General features: G+C 34.4%; 1 protein-coding gene and 2 long non-coding RNA genes across 3 annotated transcripts in view; 2 read left to right on the top strand and 1 right to left on the bottom strand.

The window, feature by feature from the left end:
- The window catches only part of LOC108887990 (uncharacterized), a 9,982-nt gene extending 6,841 nt beyond the window's left edge, over positions 1 to 3,141 (top strand). Inside the window, exons 4-6 of the long non-coding RNA XR_001961727.2 lie at positions 2,068 to 2,095; positions 2,423 to 2,476; positions 3,041 to 3,141. This is a non-coding gene — a long non-coding RNA (uncharacterized LOC108887990). The remainder of the gene's footprint in view (positions 1 to 2,067; positions 2,096 to 2,422; positions 2,477 to 3,040) is intronic.
- Positions 1 to 9,121, top strand: part of LOC108887157 (lysine-specific demethylase 9) — a 23,713-nt gene extending 14,592 nt beyond the window's left edge. Inside the window, exon 7 of the mRNA XM_018682434.2 lies at positions 8,371 to 9,121. Within this exon, the coding sequence (XP_018537950.1) occupies positions 8,371 to 8,907 (537 nt within the window). The 3' untranslated portion in view covers positions 8,908 to 9,121. The remainder of the gene's footprint in view (positions 1 to 8,370) is intronic.
- Positions 2,483 to 8,360, bottom strand: LOC108888212 (uncharacterized). The gene is made up of 5 exons (XR_001961786.2): positions 7,144 to 8,360; positions 4,855 to 4,918; positions 3,745 to 3,813; positions 3,459 to 3,497; positions 2,483 to 3,079 (listed from the first exon to the last, which is right to left on the bottom strand). It is a non-coding gene; the product is annotated as an uncharacterized LOC108888212 (long non-coding RNA).
- Positions 9,122 to 10,230: the final 1,109 nt, after the last annotated feature.

The raw sequence follows: 10,230 nt of genomic DNA, 5'->3' as shown, positions 1-10,230 counted from the left end.
AAAATGTGACTAAAATGTCATAGTTTAGTATGTGTCAAAAATGTGACTGAATGTCATAGTATAGATGTGGTCAAAATGTGACTAAAATGTCATAGTATTAGTATGTGGTCAAAAATGTGACTAAAATGTCATAGTATAGTATGGGTCAAAAATGTGACTAAATGTCATAGTATAGTATGGCGTCAACAATGCAACCAAAATATCATAGTATAGTATGTGGTCAAATTTGTCATAAAAATATCATAGTATAGTATGGCATCAAAAATGCGACTAAAATGTCATAGTATAGTATGTGGTCAAAATTTTCATAAAAATATAGTATAGTATGTGGTCAAAAATGTGACTAAAATGTCATAGTTTAGTATGTGGTCAAAAATGTGACTAAAATGTCATAGTTTAGTATGTGGTCAAAAATGCGACTAAAATGTCATAGTTTAGTATGTGGTCAAAAATGTGACTAAAATGTCATAGTATAGTATGGCGTCAAAAATGTGACTAAAATGTCATAGTTTAGTATGTGGTCAAAAATGTGACTAAAATGTCATAGTTTAGTATGTGGTCAAAAATGTGACTAAAATGTCATAGTTTAGTATGTGGTCAAAAATGTGACTAAAATGTCATAGTATAGTATGGCGTCAACAATGCAACCAAAATATCATAGTATAGTATGTGGTCAAATTTGTCATAAAAATATCATAGTATAGTATGGCATCAAAAATGCGACTAAATTGTCATAGTTTAGTATGTGGTCAAATTTGTCATAAAATTGTCATAGTTTAGTATGTGGTCAAAAATGTGACTAAAATGTCATAGTATAGTATGGCGTCAAAAATGCGACTAAAATGTCATAGTTTAGTATGTGGTCAAAAATGTGACTAAAATGTCATAGTTTAGTATGTGGTCAAATTTGTCATAAAAATGTCAGTATAGTATGTGGTCAAAAATGTGACTAAAATGTCATAGTTTAGTATGTGGTCAAATTTGTCATAAAAATGTCAGTATAGTATGTGGTCAAAATTTTCATAAAAATGTCATAGTTTAGTATGTGGTCAAAAATGTGACTAAAATGTCATAGTTTAGTATGTGGTCAAAAATGTGACTAAAATGTCATAGTATAGTATGTGGTCAAATTTGTCATAAAAATGTCATAGTTTAGTATGTGGTCAAAAATGTGACTAAAATGTCATAGTTTAGTATGTGGTCAAAAATGTGACTAAAATGTCATAGTATAGTATGTGGTCAAATTTGTCATAAAAATGTCAGTATAGTATGTGGTCAAAATTTTCATAAAAATGTCATAGTTTAGTATGTGGTCAAAAATGTGACTAAAATGTCATAGTATAGTATGGCGTCAACAATGCAACCAAAATATCATAGTATAGTATGTGGTCAAATTTGTCATAAAAATATCATAGTATAGTATGGCATCAAAAATGCGACTAAATTGTCATAGTTTAGTATGTGGTCAAATTTGTCATAAAATTGTCATAGTATAGTATGTGGTCAAAATTTTCATAAAAATATAGTATGTGGTCAAAAATGTGACTAAAATGTCATAGTATAGTATGGCGTCAAAAATGCGACTAAAATGTCATAGTTTAGTATGTGGTCAAAAATGTGACTAAAATGTCATAGTATAGTATGTGGTCAAAATTTTCATAAAAATGTCATAGTTTAGTATGTGGTCAAAAATGTGACTAAAATGTCATAGTTTAGTATGTGGTCAAAAATGTAACTAAAATGTCATAGTATAGTATGTGGTCAAAAATGTGACTAAAATGTCATAGTTTAGTATGTGGTCAAAAATGTAACTAAAATGTCATAGTATAGTATGTGGTCAAATTTGTCATAAAAATGTCATAGTTTAGTATGTGGTCAAAAACTTTTGTTTTGCTTAAAACTGTAGTGTCATAAAGCAGCTAAACTGTATGTCCAATTTTAAGTCAAAGTACAGTAAGTCATAAAAAAGCCATAGTAAGTGATAATAAACATGTCATAGTATAGTAAGCCAGTTTAATTTGATGATTTGACATGTTGCTGATGTTTATTTCTAATTTTTTTACTCAGGACTCGAACTCCAACCAGGACATCACAGGTCAGTGTCTTCTTTTCAGTCTTGACTGTTTTTATCTCAGCTGTAGTTTGACAGTTTAAAACTTGTCTGGAACAAACGTCACTATTTGTATATGTCTGTAGCTACAAAAAAATGATAACAGTGAAGCATATATAATGTAGCAGGTGCAAAGAGATGATGATAGTATGTGGTCAAAAACTTTGTTGTAGTGTCATTAAGCAGCTAAAATGTGTGTCCAGTTGAAGTGAAAGTACAGTAAATGATAAACATGTCATAGTATAGTAGACCATTGTTTATTTTGATGGTTTACATGTTACTGAATTTGTCATTTCTGATTTTTCATTTCAGGAGTCAAACTGACGAGCAGATAACAGAAAAGACAGACATGAAGATTTACAAAAGGTCAGTTAGTTTTTGTTTGGGACAAACATCACTACAATGAAGGTGGTTAATTAGTTTTACATAGTTTAAATTACTTTATGATTTAGTTGCACAATCTTTAAATGATGCATATAAAATTTTGCATTTTTGCTTTTATGTTATTAGTCTAAAAGTAGAGAGACAAAGTTTTGGTGATTTTGTCCAAGACATTTAATCACTAAGAGGCACTTTGTTTTACACTGCCACAGAATATATAACATAGCTATGAGCATATTTTTTATTAAAGGCTAACATGTTTGTATTAAACATGTTAAAGAACATTTAACTGCTTATGATACAATTACAAAAGATATTTGTATCATAAGCAGTTAAATGTTCTTAAACATGTTTAATAGAGATGTGTTAGTTGGAAAATGTGCTCCTAGCTACATTACGTGTTGATATTAGGTGGGAGCTAAAACAAAGTGTCACCACTAGAACAACAGGAGAAACACTGCGTACAGGAAAGAGTCTAGCAGCAAGATGCTGGAGGTCTTCTATCCAAGTGACAGCGTAACAAGTCTCATTTTCTTTTGTTCACTTCAGGTTCAGAACTTCAGCTGCCGTTGCCTTCTTCTCCTCCTCCTGCAGAGACAGAACACATGTTAATGACAAAGTGATTAATAAATGAAAAATTTTATTCTAAACTGTTATTCTTTCTTGTCTGTGTCCCTGTCTGAAGTAGTCCTGACTCTTTATATAAACACATTTTTTCTATTATTACATCTACCTATACGTGAACACTTATATTATTGTATATTAATATATTACTTCATCTACTATTAAATGATTACATCAGCTATTACTTTAATTAGTCCATGGTCACATCTACTATTAAGCATTTCTTCAATTATTGCAACTAATGTTATATGTTAAACTGTTGTTTTCACCCTAATTATATTCACATTTTAAAAAATAAATTGCTAATTTTCCTGATCTGTTTTTAAGAAAAATATTTTCCTACCTTCACCTTTAGTGAATCCAGTTGTTTCTATGAATTCACCTGAAAAACACAGAACAATTATTTAAAAACCAGGTTTTTTTTTCAAAATACATTAAATTAAATCACAATAACTACTTCTAAAAAGGCTGTACTGGTCGTTATTTCTCTATAACTTTACAGTCATTTTACCTGACCCACTGTATGTAAATCAGATTTTTTAAATGCAAATAATGATCTATGATCTACATCTCAGGCATTTTAATCAGTGCTCTCCACTTACTTTAATGCTGCTTCCAAATGACCTTACCTTGAGGTCTCTCTGTCTCAAGGAACTGCTTGTTGTATTGGGACTCGATCGAGGACCATGTGGTGACACCTGGAAGAAATGAAAGAGAAATATGCAAAGGAAAATTATCAATACACTATTACCCATTCCTTAACAGCAATTTAGCTGAAATCATACGTGTGTATATTTAGCTGGCAGAAAATTATTAGTGAAAGTGCCAGAATAAGTACATTACTCAAGATTTATATATAAAAACCAACTTTTTGTCCTGAATTTCTGATAATGTACAAACTGAAGTGAATATATTTTTTAAATCCTACTTTGATATTTAACAACATAAATAAACAAATTAGCATTTGTTGGTTTTGTTGATGAGGAGAGCTACAATTAATTATCGTAATTTCCAGACTATTGAGCACACCTGAATATAAGCCGCACCCACTAAATTTAAAAAGAAAAAAAAAAGTACATACATGCACTTGGCTATAAGCCGCAAGTGTCTATGTTGTAACATGAGATATTTACACATTCACGCTGCCGTCTCCAACGTCTCACTATTGATTCACTGATGCCAAGCTTACGTGCAGCAGCTCTATTTCCTTTTTCGACAGCCAGATCGATTGCCTTTAACTCAAAAGCTGTATCATATGCATTTCTTCCTGTGGTTTCCATGATGAGGGTGTGTGCATTAAGCACAAAATGACTGATCTGAAGAATTTAGCGTGAGTGCGTTTGATCTAATTCAAACAGTTTACTTGGTCCACTGTGACCTGTTCGGTAATTTCATTGGTCTGATGTTACGAGGCTAAATGTTTTTGTGGCATGAAGCTCATTAGCCCGTAAAAATCTATAAATTAGCCGCATCGTTGTTTAAGCCACAAGGTTCAAAGTGTGTGAAAAAAGTAGCGGCTTATAGTCCGGAAATTACGGTAGTCCATAGGCAGCACTATTTTGATCATTTTTTTAATGTCCTTTTTTTGACATCTGAAGACATCTTGAACTCTGGGAAATTATAACTGGCGCTGTTAGTTTCTATTTTATAGACATGGTTGATCAGTTATATTTATATTCAATACTTAATTCATTTAATATTGAGGTTTAATAGACTGGGAGAATTTCTAGGACACATACCTTATTTATCTGTAAGGTGAGCGCTGGTATCTCTGTTCAGGATGCAGCATCTGAACAAACAGACCTGGAAAACAGAACAATACTTTAAATACAAATAAACTAAGTACAAAAAACTGTAATACTAACTTTTCACTAGAGCTGAATGAACCAAAATCGCACATTCATCAAATGCAATTTGGAAACAGTAAAAGCTGCAATTATTTTTACAACAGAATGTCTGTGGTCTAATCGTTAAACCTTTTTTAGCTGCCTCACAGTTCACACACACAGAGCTGTGTATACTGTTTACAGCGACAGGCTGTAAACTTTAAGCAGAAACTACAGATGTTATGAGGAATTAAAACCGGCTGACAGTGTCAGAGGGACAACTGAGTTATGACTAAGACGCCAACTTTATGTCCACTATATACAGTGCTGTGAGTATTTGCTCCTTACAGATTTCTTGTTTTTGCTTTTTTGGTCACACTTACATATTTCAGATCATCAAACAAATCAGACAAAGATAACCTGAGTAAATACAAAATGCAGTTTTTAAATGATGATTTCATTAATTAAGCGGAAAAAAAGCTATCCAAACCAACCTGACCCTATGTGTAAAAGTAATTGCCAAGGGTGGCACAACCAAATATCTTTGTCTGATATTAAAATTAGTTTGATGATCTGAAACGTGTGTCAAAAAAAGCAATAAACAGAAGACAAATGTAGTGCTACTGTTTTGTGAGACTTGTTCTATGGTTCATTATGTGTGTTCTATACTGTTTATTGTTAGAATAAATGCATTTTGGATTCATACATTTTCATTCTCATCCTTGGATTAGTACATAGAGCAGTTAATATTTCAAAGATATCTTAAATGATAATGCTTCACGTTTTACATGTATAGTGAATCCTGGACTGAAGCTTGACTTTCAAAAATTATATCACAAATCAAATTGCAATTGCACTGTCTATTAAAAACAAACATAATTCGATTTTTTCTCAAAATCATTTGACCCTACTTTTCACCACTAAATTTTAACTAGTCTAGTGGAACGCAGCACTGAAAACTAAACACTAAAGCCTTGACTTAACTTTGACGATCACACTTAAGAGTTCAGAGATGAATTTTATTGACCAGAGAAAAAAACTGTTTCTTAGTATATTTAAATTTGGAAATAGTCATCTTCAAAGCTTAAATTCAACCTTAAAAAATTTAGGTTTAATGTAATAATTACATTACATATACACATTAAGGAGGGGGCATGGAGTTAAAATCTAATGTTCAAGTCTGTATTCAATGCAAAACTCCGCTCAATAAAGTATCAAGTCGCCACAAACAAATTACTATCACTAACCTGCAAAACGGGATCAATGGATGGCCATAAATAGATTACTAACAATATATCCCGGAAGGAGACAAAAACAGACAGCAAAGAGGCGCATGACCTGTACTTCAAAGCAAGTTCAACATACCCAGGATTCGTTATCTTGCTTAACTAAACATACTTAGTGCTAAAAGTACTTATGGTACTTAATACGATATGAGAGGAAACACTGGTATCTGCAGGTTAATTCGTTTATAGTGACGTCCAAACATTATATTTAACAAGGCGGAATGTAAACAATATGAGTAATATAATCACGACTAGAATAAAAAAGAAAACCAGAAATAATTTCCCATTAATAAAGTCGGGCTATTATTCTGAGTTATTCGAAATATGTGATGCAGATCAAAAAGTTACAGTAATGTTAGTGTTTCTGCTGCCAAGGCAGAGAGGAGAGGATATAATTTATGTCCGATGAAGATGAAACTGAAGTTTCCTCGCTAACCTCAAATCCTGCCTCGTAGTACAGGTCTCCGAATGGGCGCAAAATTAGACAGAAACACAAAAACAATCACAAAGAGACAAAGAACGGAGACACAGAACGACCACAAATCCTTTGGGGATAGCGCTTTCAGTGTGGCAGCCCCCACCCTCTGGATCACTTTTAAATCTACTCTGAAAAGTCACTTAATCACCCAGGCCGCGAACGGACTTAAGATAACCAGATTAATGGGACACAAACGATGTCAATGTTTGCAAGAGGATTACAAAAAGTAGCAAACAGACTACCAAAAGAAGCCCAGTAAACAACAGTAACAGTAACATCCATTCACGCTAGGGACCCACAACTCGTGTCAGATTTGATCACAGAAACACAAACGCACTCTTACCCACGCAATAGAACGGACAGAACATCGGTATAAGGCTAAAAAATCTCAGTAAAAGAGGCTACTGCTAGCGCTCGCTGCTAATTAGTTAGCCTTACCTTTGCAGGGGTGTTAAGCGTCCAGCCTCACTCTTGTCCGAGCTTATTTTAGCATCCAGACTTCTTCAGTGGCGTTCTCACTCTACTAACAAATTTAAACAACAGCTCAAACGTTGGTTTTACTCCATATTTCCACTCGTTTTTCCGACTTGGTTTCTCCATTGCTCTGCTCTCCCCTCAGGCCGCATGCAATGACGTCACACGCCAGCCAACATCAACAGACCAACGCTGATTGGTCGGCTGTTTGCACGCCGCATAGGAGCTGCTCCTGATTGGTTGAATCAGCGGCAGTTGTTCATTTAAATCGAAGACTAAAAGCGCTCAGAAAGTAGCACTGAAAGTGCCTCCGTAGTAGGCAATTTTTTTTCGTGGCTACAGCATTCTCCTGACCCCGGTGTACTGCCTATAGTTCTGATACCATACCTTTTAATTCAGAATCCTAACTACACAGTGTATTAATAAATAAAATTCAAACTCAACATCTGCTACCCACTACCCATCATAGACATGTGTTTTCTGATGATCATATTAACTGCTGATCTTTGCTTACATATTCACCTAAAAAAAAGTGTGTGTGTGTGTGTGTGTGTGTGTGTGTGTGTGTGTATATATATATATATATATATATATATATATATATATATATATATAAACATGATGGGTAAATACAAGGAAGGCAGTTTCACCTTGCAAAACACTAGTGTTAGTTATGGTTGCTACATATATTTGTTGTTCATTTACAGGGGTATAAACTCAAATACAACAAAGAAAAAAAACATTAACATAAACAGTAGCAACATAAACACAGTCACATTAGTTACCTTTGATGAACATTATCTGACTCTGCTCCTCCTGACTGCAGGTGAAGGTTAGAAGCCATTCCTACCTCATGTAAATTAACAGCAGTTAGTAACAGTGAAAACATGCAATCTACAATATTTCTGTTCAACAATGGTTTTAACTATGTGTGTATATGAAGGGAACAACAAGGAAGGAAGGGAAGGATATTGGCACTAAATGACCACCATGACATTAAACTATTTCCACATACACTTTCATGTTCCCACCAGCTACCTCACATACCATTTTGGTTCTATGAAAATTACCCAAAAATACCGTAAGCCTGCTTTTATTTACCGTGACTGTACATAATACATTTTTGGCCATTCGTTAACTAGACTGGCGGTAATTCTAGGTGTTTAATTCTTACTGTGTATCTTCTTGCAGTGTGTCCAGTGGGTGGATGACGCCAAGCTCAACCAGCTGAGGAGAGAAGGCATCCGCTATGTCCGTGTCCAGCTCTGTGATGACGACATTTACTTCATTCCAAGGAACGTCATCCATCAGTTCAAGACGGTTTCTGCTGTCTGCAGCCTGGCCTGGCACATTCGTCTCAAGCAGTACCATCCGGAAGAGAAGGTTAAGGAGGAGGAGCAGCAGCCAAATGATCTCAGCCCCACCTCAGGCCGAGTCTCTTTTTCCTCTCCTGCCAGGCCTGATGCCACCGTAACTCCATGTGCAAGACCACAGGGAGACAACATTCAAGGTGGGGTGGCCAAGACTGAGGAACCAGAGTTCCAGAGGCCAGCAACACCTCCCCAGGAACCTCAGCCAGCCCCTCCACAGCCCACCAAATCTACTCACTTGCCTCCAACGTACCAGGATCCCCACTTTTCTTTGGCACCAGTCCACTCTGGCTGTACACCCTCAAAAGAGCCTACACTTCCTAAAGCTTTTGGCCACACTGCAGAGTTTCCTAAATGATCCTTCCCTCCCTCTGTAACCTCTCTCTCTGTTCACTGTGGGAGGAGCTATGTGAGGGAATTTTAGACTAAAACTGACAACAAACTGTCAATCAGGAAGTCTTTCAACTTAAATTATTCTTCAAACTTTTTTAAATCTTTGAGTGTTAGTTCAAATGTCCCCTATGGGTGTTTTGTTTTTCTTTTTTTTTCTTTTGGTTGGCCAAAGTATGTTAATCAAATATCATACATTTTGTTATTTTTCTTATCTGGTTGCACATAAACTGGAACCCTCTGCTGTCTCATTCAAAAAGTGTGTATTATGTAAAGAAGCTATTATTTTTAAATTGACAGTATTGATCGCTACACTTACTGCAAAAAAACAAATTTTAATTTATGTTCAAGGCTCAGCTGTTATTTTTGGCAGAATTATTTCAGTGAGGAACTGAAGTCACAAATGTAGATGGACTGACTGCTCATGCTCATGATTACGCTGAAAGCATGATATTGACATTATACTGCTTTATTAGTTTCACTGACAAATGCATGTAGATTAACCTTGCCCAGAAGATACTGTGGCATTGTCAGTTGTCTGAAAAGTGCAGCCAGGCCTTTGCTATGTGAATTAAAAGCCCGATACACAATTGGAATTCATGGATCGGCCGTAACTAGTAAAGATAGGAGAATCAAAACAATTAGTCTTTTATTTTGAAAGACTTTAAAGCATTTTCCTGTAAATTTAGGACATTTTACATTTTATTTTACTTAACTAAATGACATACAATTATCTAATTGTGCTACAAGCACTTAAAACTTTTTTGTCAGCTTTATAAGTTGCAGTTACTGTAATTCTTTATTTAAATGCCATTTTATACAGAACCCTTTTCTTACTGTTGATACTGTTTTTGATATTTTATTTATTTTCTTAAAACTGATGAACACAGGTTTATAACCAGTGATGAATATTTAAGATAATTATCTAATTACAGGAGCTCCTCTAAATGACAGAAGAATTACAGCTATTGCTATTGGCAATAATTGTCTGAATCTTTTCTTCAGGTGTGGAGTATGTATTCAGAATTTGGTATGTAAATATTATCGGTGGGAATATGTGGATGCTGTCAGTGCACTCATTCTTTGATTAAAATCCATTTACACTTATAGTTTTAACTGGTAATGTTCACTAGGTTGATGAAGGCACTGTTGTAGAAGGTTATCAGCATTGTATCCACTTTTCTGGTGTAATTATGTGGTATCAGACCAGCTGTTTTTTCACAGGTCTAGAAAAATTTAACAGAATGAGGCTTACAACAAATTATAGTATGTCCTAAAATACTTAAAAGTT

The sequence above is a fragment of the Lates calcarifer genome, linkage group LG6 (assembly GCF_001640805.2).
Source record: "Lates calcarifer isolate ASB-BC8 linkage group LG6, TLL_Latcal_v3, whole genome shotgun sequence".
Classification (NCBI taxonomy): domain Eukaryota; kingdom Metazoa; phylum Chordata; class Actinopteri; family Centropomidae; genus Lates; species Lates calcarifer.
The sequence above is the reverse complement of the archived record's forward strand: the minus strand, read 5'-3'. Positions and strand labels throughout refer to the sequence as shown.